Here is a 12660-nt window from a genome sequence, read left to right as displayed (position 1 = left end):
GGAAGTGCTGGTGTTGATATTGACTTCACACAGATTGACTAGAAATTGGATTCCATTCTGCTGAGCAGCAAATTTAAGCTTTTTTTGGTCGTCTCCAATTCCATGCGCCGCCTTCTCCAGATCCTTGCATATCATAGAGGGTCAGCTCTTTCTCGGAAGAACCCGTAATGGTACACACGCAATCGGTACAGCATCCCAGGTGACCTGGGCTTGAGATCTCTATGATTTCGGTCGTGACCTGTCACATGTACCCACTGTTGGTCTTTATTTCCTAAGGTATATGTGTCTCAACACCATGAACTTGACTTGGGACTACCTTTGGTTCATTATGATAATTTTGATATCCTTCTTCGCATGCTGCGCCTCGAATGCCTGTGCAGCATCTGTCAGAGGGTACGTTGATGTAACCAGAGGCTTGAGGTCTACGAGCTTCCTCTCCAGAAGACTGATCGCGTCTGTGAAACAGCCTGGTGTATATCGCACGGTACCTATTTCACTATTAGAACAATTTGGGCGGCAGCGGAAGGTGTTGACTTACCCCTGATATTGAGCTCCTTGGCCGTGACCAAGAACAGAGGCACAGATGCAAGGGGCTTTCCTAACCCAGCCTGAATGCAAATTCCACCCGATTTCAGCATGGCGACTGCCATTTGGATACAGGACTCTGCTCCACTGGCCTCAACTGTGACGTCGAAACCGTTGCCAAGTTCGTGTTTGGAGTTGAGTTCCTCGGCGTATTGCTGATAGAATGAGAGGGAATCTACAGATGGGTCTTCGTTCTTCGGAGGGACAATACCGACGGTCGCGCCGTACGTCTCTGCAAATTGCGTCCGAGATGATTCAATGTCAAACATGATGACCTTCTTGACACCGTATGCCTTTGCGACAGCAAGCACCAGGAGACCCAGAGGGCCACATCCACTGAAAGAGAAAAGCGTCAGCATGGCTAGCCCTCGTGTATACAGGCAGAAGACCATACAAGATAGCCATCGTTTGGTGAGCGTTTAGAGAGGCTCTCCTGGCAAGTTGAACCGCAATGGCGAGCGGTTGGATCGCGCCCGCCTCCTCCCAGGAGATTGAGTCCGGGATGGGCACCGTCATTGAGGCCGTGCAGGTGAAGTACTGGCAAAGTGTGCCATCGGTGGGGTCGAGGCCGCAGTACTCCAAGTTCGCGCAGATGTTCGGGTTGCCCTTGACACAAAACTCGCAACTATTTCAACTATCGTCAACACTCTTCGTAATTGAAATTTAAGACAGATGAAACCTGAAGCCATACTTCATGCACGCGAAACCCGGCTCTACAGCCACTCTCTGTCCGACAAACCGGTCCTTGACACTCTTTCCGGTTTGGATGATGACACCCGAAGACTCGTGCCCAAGGACGAGTTGGCGAGATACCTTGTCGCTTTCCCAGTTGTGGCAGTCTGAACCGCAGATACCTGTCGCAACAATTTCAACGAGCACTTCATTGTCGCCTGGTGGGCGTACAGGACGTTCTTGGATCTCTAGTTTCTTAGGTCCAGCCCAGATCACGGCCTTGTTGGATGTGGGAAGGCTTGTCTCCGTCATTCTTCCAGGTGATTCACTCTAAAATCAGAATGATGAAGCCTTCGTTGCGGTGCGCTGCTTGACGATTGGAATGAGGGTCTAGATGACGAAAAGAAGGGATGGCACTCAGATCGAGGCGGAAAATGGTTGGTCGAGCCTGGAAAAGCCCAACGACAGGGGGCCTTTGCTGATCTGTAGATTGCGGCTGAACTACTCTCTGAGAGCGGGATAAATCTTCACGCCTTCAACGTAGACCCGTCTTCCTGTCAACATATAACTTCCCCTCGCCTTCGGTATGGATCCCGGGCCGAAAGTCGGTACGGAGCTCGGCGCTGCGGTACGGCTCCCGGGCCGCGAGGGATGCAATTAGTCAGCTGAAGGCTCCTTGGCTTCATATGCCCTGCTATTCCCCGTGCCCGACAATCAAAGCCTTGTTGGGATGTGTTGTGCGACGCGAGATAGCCCAGGTGTTGGTGTAAGGACCCTTGCTCCGAGATATGAGGGGTAGCGTACCAGGCAAACATTAACCATTCTGCCGCTACATCGAGAGGTTGGCTGCAGATAGCAAGCAGAGTCTGGGCATCAACCTGCGATAACGTATCAGTCAGATATACTACCTAGCAAACGTCTAGGAATTCGAGTTTACCGTTCATCTTTTTAAGAGGCTAGAGCTCGCCGCCCTTTGTGACCTTGTTCCTCAATTTCATGTTTTCTGCCGTAGTTTCAAGGTCAAATTTCGACCAGAATGGCTTCCGATCCAAAGCAGTCAAGCCTCAGGGCGAATACTTCTACCATGATCCCAAATTGGGACCCAGCTACAGAGAAAGCTCTCGTACGAAAGATCGACCTACGCATCTTCCCGGTCATGATCGTTCTCTTCATCCTCAATTTCATCGACCGCAACAACTTCGCCAACGCCCGCCTCAGCGGCCTCGAAAAGGACCTCAAGCTCACTGACGTCCAGTACCAGACCTGCATCTCTGTGCTGCTCAGCGGCTACGTCGCAATGCAGATCCCTTCCAACATGATTCTGAACAAGCTTAAGCGACCAAGCTGGTATCTATGCGGCTGCGTCGCCGTCTGGGGCGTCATATCGGCGGCAACCGGTGCCGTGAGAGGCTTCTCCAGTGCTGTGGCCTGCCGTTTTCTTTTGGGTTGCGTCGAAGCCAGCTTCTTCCCCGGGAGTTTGCTATTCCTGTCGCGTTGGTACAATCGGAGAGAAATGCAGCTCCGTGTCACGATATTGAACAGTGGAAACCTGGCAGCGCAAGGGTTCGGTGGATTGATCGCTGCTGGAATTCTTGCTGACATGGAAGGTGCCGCTGGATTACGCGCCTGGAGGTGGCTCTTCATCGTCGAAGGTGCTGTCACCGTTGCTCTCGCTGGGGTCGCACTCTTCATTCTGCCGGACTACCCCAAAACAACAAGTTGGTTGACGGAAGAAGAGAGGCGAGTGGCGCAGGATCGTCTGGGTCTTGACGAGGGGTTGGCTGGAGGATCTGCCGAAGATGAAGATGTTACAGCCATACAAGGACTAATCATGGCGTGCAAGGATGTCAAGGTGTGGCTTTTGGGGCTGGCATACCATGCGACAATCATGGGTTTAAGCGTAAGATCAGCTTTCTTAGCCATGGGATATTTTCTTGACTTCAGAGAATGCTGATCGTGGTCCCTGTGCAGTTTGTCTTCTTCTTTCCGACCATCACGGAAGGACTTGGGTACGGCCAAACAGTGACACTGCTGCTGACAGCACCGCCTTGGATTTTCGCTGTGTTGGTGTCGCTGCCAAATGCCTGGCATGCTGATAAGACGGGAGAACGATTCTTTCACTACTTTGTGCCGCTCTTGACGTGTATGGTCGGATACATCATATCTGCCACGACGACGACCACGGCCCCGCGCTATGTCTCTTTGTTTCTTATGACCGGTAGGTTTTTGATCTTTATGCCATGCTGAAGGTAGAGCGACTAACAAAACCTCTTACTCAGTGGGATTTGCATCCGGATTCGTCATTCTTGCGTGGATATCCAACACAATACCCCGCCCAGCAGCCAAGAAAGCCGCGGCGATCGCAATGGTCAACGCGATGGGCAACATCGGAAGCATTCCTGGTTCATATATCTGGCCGGCTAAGTACGGTCCGTACTACGTTGAGTCGTTTGGTGCAGAGATCGCATTGCTTGGCTTCGCTGCGATTGCTGCTCTTGGGCTACGGTTCTACCTCCGTGCGCAGAACAAGAAGCTTGATCGTGAAGAAGCAATGCAAGACTCTGTTGAGGCTGGTGCCAAGGACTTTGTGGGATATGATGGCATGACTGAGGTCAAGAGCTTTCGTTATTTGTATTAGGACGAATGCAATTTGATAGCAAGAGCGAGCACAAACTTTTGTAAGTGCGTCTTAGTCGGGTAATCTCTAGAAAAACACTTGGACATATGTTAGAATAAGACCGCTGTTGCGACAACTTTATCAATCTGGGCTACTCAAACTTCCCTCTGATCTGCAAAGCTCCGTACCGTCTGCTCTCAATACCGAAAGCTGCAACGAGACAGAAAACATCGGCGATTGGTCATTTCTTCCACGTGCAGTACATATCTACTGCCGATATCTACTGCTGATAACGGGACATTTTGGACAAACTCGGCGAAGGCTCCCCATGCCGGATAATTCCTATCGTACTGCCCATTGCACAGTAAAAGGTGCAGCTTATCTGCCGCTCATCCAGCTCCCGATCGAACCAACAGGGGCCTTGAATGGCACAGTTACCCTTACGGACCCCTTTCCAACAACCGCCGGCCCGAGGTCCGTACCGCAGGCCAAGAGATGCACGACACCCACAATCGTGACTTTCATTGGATACGTGACATGCTGACTGGTTCCCTCCTCAAGCTCTACGTACAAATAATACAAAGCTCAGGTTATTGAAGTTGAAGGAAGTCTGTACTTGAGACGCAAACTGACAATTATTGGGTTTTTAAAGACATACCACTCAAGAACATTCGCGCAGGAAATCAATTGTGCAGCGAAGGAGAATCAAGTTCCTGTAAATCAAATTCCCATTTGCCCGGCCTGAAGACTCGAGAGATCCTCTTGAACCGTATATCGACCTGGGTCCTGAATCTAACGATATAGCAAATGATTTTCTTAAGTCTATTTACCCATTTCAATTCGATACTGAACAGTTCCATGTTATGGAAACCTTTTTCGTTTCCATCATGATTTCCTAAATCGATGGATGCCAGGAAGCTTTCCACGCGACCGCCGAGCGAAGCCCCACAATGCTCATGAGAACACGCCCTTTGGCACGAATTACCCCACATGGGCGCGCCTTTCGACATGATTACTTTGTCTTGAGCTTGACAAGAGCGGAATTAGGAAAGTCTCTCGAATCAGGCACATTTGTATTCCAGAATACAAACGTCGCAATGTTTCTCCCTCTTGGATAACTTACTTGGCCAAACATAACGTAGCGACACCATGCCGAACATGGAACGCCCCTCGGAACCCATTAAACTCCGAAACCACCGCCCAGGAGACATGACTTACATCGCCCACCGTCACGCAGTGGTGTATTATGCGGACTACGGTTTCGAAAACTTATTCGAGTCGCATATGTCTAGATATACGGCTCATTTTCTCGACAACTTTGACCCATCATCAGAACGTTGCTGGATCGCTGAGAGAGAGGGGCAGTTTCTGGGCTGTATTATGCTTACCAAGGACCGAGAGGTGCCAGGGCGTGCGAGGGTTAGGTGTTTCTTTGTTGAAAAGACCACGCGAGGTCTTGGGATCGGCACAATGTTGGTCGAAACGTGTCTTGCCTTTGCTAGAGAAGTTGGGTACGAGCGCGTTGGGCTCCAGACGTACGAAGAACTCAGTAGTGCGAGGCGGCTGTACGCTAAATTTGGGTTTCGGATCGTGAAGACGGAGGAAGAGCGTGAAGAATGGGGAAGAAAACGGGTTTCAGAGATTTGGGAGAGACTCCTGTAAATGTGTCGATTTCGCCGCGGTAAGCAGAACCACCTCCGTTTCAAGAAATTACATTGACCAAACGCCACAAAGAATTTCAACTGGACATCCATATTATCGGGGCTCATATGGCAAGCCATGCATGATGGTCATACCAGCAAGACTTTCAACGTAGTATGGTCGATGGAAACCAACCCATTCTCTCGTCCTCTTCCATTACCTCAAGTTATGAATAGAAGCGCGACATCACGCCCGAATCAGCCCGACGTACGGCTGCCATGTCTAAGCGTAGTGTGGACAAAGTTGAACGATCTTATAATTCACTAGTCTTAAGGTGGCCCGTGAGGCTTCCTTCCTGTGATGAAGCGATAACTTGTGATGAGCCTGTAGTCTTTGCTCCTGAACTCCCTCTTTACGCCTTCCATGAGAACTCGTGCTTGATCCTCACTGAATCCCAATACCCGCGTGAATAGGGCGGGTGTGTGTGATTCAACTGACATCTGCATGTGCGCCAGCTCATAACGACCCAGCTCTTTCAAAGCAGGGTCTTTTGCCCATGGGCCAATCGGTATCTGCAACGGAGTTAATAGGATCCCAATGAATAAGAAGAGTAGGTTGACTTACCCTGTAAACCAATTCTTGAACATCCTCAAAACCGGCGTCAATCATCCACTGCTTGTGAAACCTCGCAACGTTGATCTGTTTGCCGTATGTCTTGCTCGCGTCGTCGAGCTTCGTGACCCACTCCTTCGTCCAAATCGCCCGATCGAAGCTGTCGTCGTCACTAAAGATCCAAGCATCATACTCTTGCATCTCCACCCAACCACCTGGTTTCAACCCGCCCATGACCCTGTCATAGAATCTCGCCCAGTTTGATGATGTACCACTCAGCGCACGGCCATGAATGTAGTCGAATTTTTCATCCTCACGATACGTCCAGTCGTCCTCGTAGTCATCGACATGAAACTTGCAATTCGTGGGAACCCACTCAGGCTGGATCGGGGATAAGTCAACGCCAAAAACATCCGCCGTGGGAAACTCGTCCGCCAGATCGATCGCCCAAATTCCCGTGCCCGTGCCGAGGTCGAGCACCCTCAGCCCCTCAGCCGCTTCGCTCGCCGGATCCGGTAGAGGCGCCGTGTAGGTTCGGCCACCCAACAGCAGGCGCCAGATGTGATGCTGAAGGTCCAGGCGCTCCTGCTCCTGGTCGTCGTTCGGGAGGACATACTGCCCCTCGCGGTACGCGTGGTACCGCCGGCCGTTCTCATACTGGTAATGATAGATGGACGATGTGATGGACGACGTGTACGCGGACCCAGCGTCGGAGCCGTAGGCCGAGTCATGGTCATCCCGGCGGATGTCGTTCTGTCCGATGATCACGTCAGCCTGCAAACGTCCTCTTCGGTCCGGCGGAAGTCTGATATGCGGCGTACGTCAACCTGCAGCGGCGCGACGGCCTCGTTCTCAACGGGATTGAGAAGGAACTGGATGCTCGTCGGACCCGTGTTCCGCGGAGGCGAGGGTGTCCTCGGCGTCACAGTAGTCGCGGGTGTCGGCGATTCAGTCGACATTGGGTCGGCACTAGGGTGTAGTCGCTGACCCGGGCCCGAGTACCCGGAACTGGAACCGCCGGTACTTGAGTAATTCGACGTCATTAGAGCGGTGTCAAAAGATCGACAGAGTGTTTTTGGCCTGTGCGACGCGCCGTGTTGCTTTTCCAATTCAGTTGCAGCTTCAAACAGCCGCGAAAAGCCTAAAAAGATCGCGGGCGGAAGCGTTGAGAACGAGATCAATCAAATCATCAGCCCACGTCAGAGTATCATTTGATTCCCCGGTTGCAGAGAAAGGATGAGAGGGAAGGGGGGAAGTGCGGATCGGCCGGGAACCCAGCTTGAAGAATTTCCTGGGAGGAGCCTTGCTCATAAACCCCTGGGCACCCCATCCCTGAGCCGACTTGAAAGCGTGGCAATGAGTCGAAAATATCCCCTAGTCCTCATTCAGCTCAACGTCCGTGCCTCCCCATGTTCAGCTCGCCAGTCGGTGTCCACTAGCGGAACTGTTCCATTGATATGCAATAAAGCAGATCAATATTTGCGAGAAATATCGCTTGAAGACTACCGACAGGAAAGTAACAATTGAGGGGACCAAGTCTCTGTTGGTGGTAATAACATAGAACTCTGAACAGATCTGACTGGACTGGATTTGTCTCATATCACAGAAGTTACTCATCTATCCAATTTGATACAAGCAGAGTTTCGATTTCCATTTACTATGGTTTTCGTTATGTTAATATATTATGTTTTAAGTCATTCAAAGTATGTTAAATTCATGTTTCGGGAACAGCATGTGGTCACTGACTCACTCAATGAAGCTCGTCTCATGCGGTAAATCCTCTGACGTGGTTCATCCGACTTCTTAAGTTCTGCACCACAAGACCCTTGAGAATCTCGAAATGACACAAACTGGAACTCGAGGCAAGTTCTGTCCAAAATTCTATCGCAACATGAGACCTTGGACGCTTTGCTCATTTTCGCTCCAACACAATTAACGATATCGTAAAGGTCGGAATTATATCCGATGTACAATAAGTGAGATTAACCGAGGTCAATCTCTAAAGGCTAGAAACAAGATGTCATAACGTCGTGACTGAGCTCAGAAGTGAGATATCACCTGATTTTCCTCCGTCGGGGATTCTCAGCGTCGCCTAGCCGCCTTCCTCCATTGACCTCATCATCCAAGCAGGCGGCATGTCTATTTTCAAGGTCGTCTCTTCCGCCACATCGTGAAGACTCTCCGTTCGTGGGGGCACCGCAACACCCACAGCCTTCCAATAATCATTCAATATCCTCCAATCCAGCTCCATTCCTACTACCAGATCATCAGCCCACACAGGCTCTGCCTTTACGCCTTGAAAGATAACTTTCAGCTCGAGCCGAAAATAACGCTTCTTCCGATGCCCGAGTACGGCCAGCACCTTCCTGCAAAGCCGAGATAAACCTGGGCTGGCGGCGTCTATGGCTCCGTCACGACCACCGGGAAATTGGGACCAGTAGTTCCGCACCGCATCCAAGGCCAACCAGCTCAGCTCGAACTCCGTCTTCCAGCCTGACTTTGATGGGAGGTAGTTGATAGTTGGCGGTGCGTCGATGATTGCATACAGCTGAATGTTACAGACGCCACCACCGCTGTAAACGATGACGTGTTTTGTAATAGATAGTATAACTGGTGTCCAAGTGTTCAAAACTTCCTCTAAACAACGCGACGGTTTTTGAGGCTGCGGGGCTGGACTCTCTGCAGACTACCAAAAATTAGCGCAACTCCGGGCGTGGGCAAGAATCAATTGGTACTCTTACACTAGGCGTCGGAGAATAAAATAGTGCTTTCTTGTCATCGGCATCGCTTCCGCTGGGTAAAACAGTTTCCAAATCGCTTTCAAAATCGGTGTCCAAGTCGCTGTCCCAGTCGTTCTCCGAGTCACTTTCCAACACGACACGCCGGTGCGATGGAGGTATTGGGATGATCTTGGGGCGGATCTTAGAACGCGGATAACGCAGGGTGACGATCAATCGCTCCGGTGGCTCCGGCGATCGACTTAATCTTGAATGAGGCTTCGTGCAAACATAGATGCAATCTTCGGCTTCTTTGCGCAGTCTAATGGTCACGAGGAGTTGCTTCTGTTTGCTTCGGGGGTGACGCCGGCGATCCACGCGAACTCTCGGTAGCATCGGCGAGCAGTGTCGCTGCACTGCCATCGCGACGAATGAACATAACTTGTGGTGGAATGAACGTGCTATCAGATAATGGCAAGCCTACTAAGCTTATACATGGAGGTGAGGTGGCTGAGACTAAGTATGGTTGATGGGTGTTGCGGCGTCCTTCTTGTTGATGTTTGTCGCGTCGTTGTCGGGGTCCGTGTTGCGGACTTGTTGGCCTGATGCAAGCGAAATGAAGACAAACAGCTGCCGCGGAGAATTTTTTTCCAGCGTTCTGTTTGCTGCCAGCGCCGTCGTAAATGGCCCTCCGCTGTATTCATACGGCCCGTGCCGTGATACGCGTTTGTCAGCGGGTCCCTGCATTTCTTTTTCCTCCCTATGCAGCATTCATCATGTGGACGCTCTCGTCAACATCTAGCGCCTTTCGTTCACCGTTAATTATCTACTGTTACACAATTTGGTCTGTAGAGCGAGAATGGGCCATGATATGAAAGCTCATATCGCGCCCTGACTGCTTAATGATGACCGTGCCGACGGAAGACCTGCCAGGACGCGTGGTGGCATCGAGGATGATGGATTGTTGAGAGAGAGAATTAGAGCCGCCCTGAGCAGCGACGTTGACGTACCAAAGGTTCTTTAGAGATGATTTAGTATGATCCTGACGTCTACCTCTTGCAAAGGCTGACCAAACATTTTCAATGTACCCTGGTCTGAACCCCCACTCCCTATCCCAATGCGCTAGTCGTATTCACCAGACGCAAAAGTATTGGTGTCTCCCGAAGGAGCCTCAGAGAAATCCGAAGTCCGACTACGCGAAGCCCCCAAAAGACCACTTAAATGCGAGAAACAAAGCACTTAGAGGAGTGCTTGCCTCCGTTGATCGACCTCTCAAAAAGCTTCCAAGCCTTATCCACAGAATAGAACGGGTCAGGCTAAAAGGGGCCTTTTCTGAACACCTAAAGGCAATTAATTAAGTTTAGCCTCTGAGATTGAATTTAATTGACCGCTGATAGCTTTGTAATTACTTGATTCAACTTAGTAAGCTTGCTGCGGTGCTGCTTAGTTAAGGTATTGTACTGGATAGGGATGACGATGGTGTTCTAGTGCGAACGTGGGGTATTGACCTCGAGGGTAACATCTGCGAAAACTGATCGACGCGCGGTGGGTCGGGTGGATGGATAGATGGATCGAGCAGCGCAGGGCCGACTGTTTGCTTCTTAGCCGGAATATCACATCCCATACTGTCTGTGGCTCCAGATAACACTAGCCATGAGTCTTTGAGCTGGTGTTGAGGTAATTTATTGTCGGTTCTCAGGTGAGGCCAGCGGCACTTGAGACGGTAAAGTCTTCACGACCTTCAATTCCTGGGGTAAAGGAAGCGCCGCTTACTCCTCCTCCGAACAAATGCGCGTAGTACATACTAGCCTGGCCTCGAGTTGCAATATCAAAACGCCGCTGGTGCGAGGAAGTAATTCGCTCAGTTCAAGTGCTACAGCACATCACTTATCACCGGACATGTTCACACCTGACTTGGCTTTTTCCCTTTAATCCAGGCCGTACCGTTTCCTCTTGATGCCGAGACTCGCTATTTCAGTCGCAAACATGTACGCGCAGCTCTCAGATATCAATTACGCCACTGAGACTGAATATCGACTGCCGTGGTGGAAGTTTCATCTCCCTCCAGAGGTTTTGTTCACCTTGTTTCACGATAGCTTAACACCTAGTTGAGTGCTATATAAGATCTTCAGGCATTCCATCATAACGTCGTTGAATACGCTAAAAACGCAGCTATAGAAAACGAGTCACACGATCGACTTGCTACGTGGGGTATGAGCGTATTAACGAGATAAATGATACTGGGGCTGAAGGTAGCTGTTTGCTTAGAGGAACACGGGCGATATGGTTATGCCCTCGCTTTGGAGGGCATGAGTAAGACTATAATATGGATAGAGACTCCTTAGCATTTTATTAAAAGCGTTTTGAATTTCTGTTGGGGTATGTTATTCAATTGCTAGTAATTTTCTTTGATGAGTATGCTAGGTAGGTAGGTATAAGCGTAAGTATCAGGATAGAGTGGGAGCAGAGGCAATAAGAAACCTGGATAAGTTGTGCCCTCTGAGCCATGTTGACACAAGTGCATCCGTATATGACACCAGATTCATAGTTGGTACGGTGATTCATTTGGTGCTCAACGTCAGTCCAACAAGTACAGGCGATCACCCGACCATTGTCCACGCTGCTACATTGCGAACTCTCCTGGATGGTGTACAAGCGAGTTTAAGGTCACCTCAATCCATCTGCATCATTCATCTCGTGTAAAACTTTGTCGATAAGAGGGAAAAAGAGCAGAGCCGCGAAACTGCGAGTATGTAGTCCGGTAGACAGGACTCGACTGTAGGAGGATGAGAGAGCACAACACAGAGCATACGGACACCGAACTCATTAACCTATGTTGGCTAGACAAGACGACCCCCGTCGAAACCAGGAGCCTGCGTCCCCATCAAACCAGACTCTATCCATAACGAGGATGTCCAAGAAGAAGAGGTTGCTGACTATATAGGTGATGATACTCAAAAGCATCCTAGATTTCGCGCATCCTCACGGGTTCTCAAAAGTTCACCTCCCTAGAGCGCCCCTGCTCTACTACCAGCAGCATCTTTTCCGAGTTTATTTTGCAACAACAGTGTCATCGGAGAATCGATTCCTCTTTCCTCGTCTGCTACCACTTCCCGCCCCTCTCCCCAGTTGACGAAGAGGAAGAGCCGAAACAACGAGAGAGACAATGGAGATCGTGTATCTCCATAGCAAATGATGAAGAGACGACGATTCATGTAGGGCTAAGTTCCAGCCTTCAGTGCTACAGCGCCGGAACTCGTCCGGTATGGCTCACCCACCTGAAGATGCTATTGCGGGAAGTTCAATTTACTGCTGAAGACGACGGGAGGGTCAGCAGCATCCACCATTGATGTCTTTTTTTTTTTTTTTTCAAAAAAAAAAAAAACAGGAAAAAAAGTAGGAAACCAGAAGAACAGTGAGGCAGAACCAAGAGCCAGATGGCGGTCCTATGAGCGCAGTGTTGTTGTAAGCGACCGACAATTGCCACGCATTCGGTAGGCAGTTCAGCAACAAGGCTAAGAGCATCGAATGCACTCTGGATTGGCAGGTATCACTGAACATTGACTACGACGCGTGGTTAGGCGAATTTGGCAGCCGTCTGAAGTCGGAAATAGCGCTCGAACAGAAAACAGCAACCTTGAACAGTTTTATCGTGAAGGAATGGCGCATGCTGATCAATGATAATGAAGGAAAACTGATGGGAATTGGTAAGCTTGAAGTATGAAGTGCAGAGGGGGGCAAGGATTGCGGTAGGCGGCATGTGGAAGGGCAGCTGCTGAGGTTGCGAGCGAGGGATGGAGAAGAGTGCAAGCACTC

The 12660-nt window shown here is 50.2% G+C and overlaps 4 protein-coding genes across 4 annotated transcripts; 1 reads left to right on the top strand and 3 right to left on the bottom strand.

Annotated features, from left to right (window-relative positions):
* Window positions 1-219: 219 nt before the first annotated feature.
* Window positions 220-1569, bottom strand: xdhA-3 (D-xylulose reductase A; the record flags this gene model as incomplete). The annotated part of the gene is made up of 5 exons (XM_032024169.2): window positions 220-238; window positions 317-488; window positions 539-921; window positions 980-1210; window positions 1277-1569. 5 exons carry the CDS (start codon window positions 1567-1569, stop codon window positions 220-222), a joined length of 1098 nt encoding a protein of 365 aa, XP_031879034.2.
* A 772-nt stretch (window positions 1570-2341) lies between these two features.
* prlL-19 (MFS transporter prlL) lies at window positions 2342-3895 on the top strand (the record flags this gene model as incomplete). Its single annotated transcript, XM_066151489.1, has 3 exons — window positions 2342-3157; window positions 3202-3475; window positions 3537-3895. The coding sequence occupies 3 exons, from the start codon at window positions 2342-2344 to the stop codon at window positions 3893-3895; spliced, it is 1449 nt and encodes a 482-aa protein (XP_066008949.1).
* Window positions 3896-5844: 1949 nt separating this feature from the next.
* Window positions 5845-7086, bottom strand: CGGC5_v005635 (Secondary metabolism regulator LAE1; the record flags this gene model as incomplete). Its single annotated transcript, XM_032024165.1, has 3 exons — window positions 5845-6087; window positions 6140-6880; window positions 6949-7086. 3 exons carry the CDS (start codon window positions 7084-7086, stop codon window positions 5845-5847), a joined length of 1122 nt encoding a protein of 373 aa, XP_031879024.1.
* A 1133-nt stretch (window positions 7087-8219) lies between these two features.
* CGGC5_v005634 (uncharacterized protein) lies at window positions 8220-9267 on the bottom strand (the record flags this gene model as incomplete). Its single annotated transcript, XM_032024164.2, has 2 exons — window positions 8220-8813; window positions 8869-9267. 2 exons carry the CDS (start codon window positions 9265-9267, stop codon window positions 8220-8222), a joined length of 993 nt encoding a protein of 330 aa, XP_031879089.2.
* Window positions 9268-12660: the final 3393 nt, after the last annotated feature.

Source organism: Colletotrichum fructicola, assembly GCF_000319635.2.
Source record: "Colletotrichum fructicola Nara gc5 chromosome Unknown KSG_Nara_v1_contig03, whole genome shotgun sequence".
Lineage (NCBI taxonomy): Eukaryota > Fungi > Ascomycota > Sordariomycetes > Glomerellales > Glomerellaceae > Colletotrichum > Colletotrichum fructicola.
This window is presented reverse-complemented; position numbering and strand designations above follow the sequence as displayed.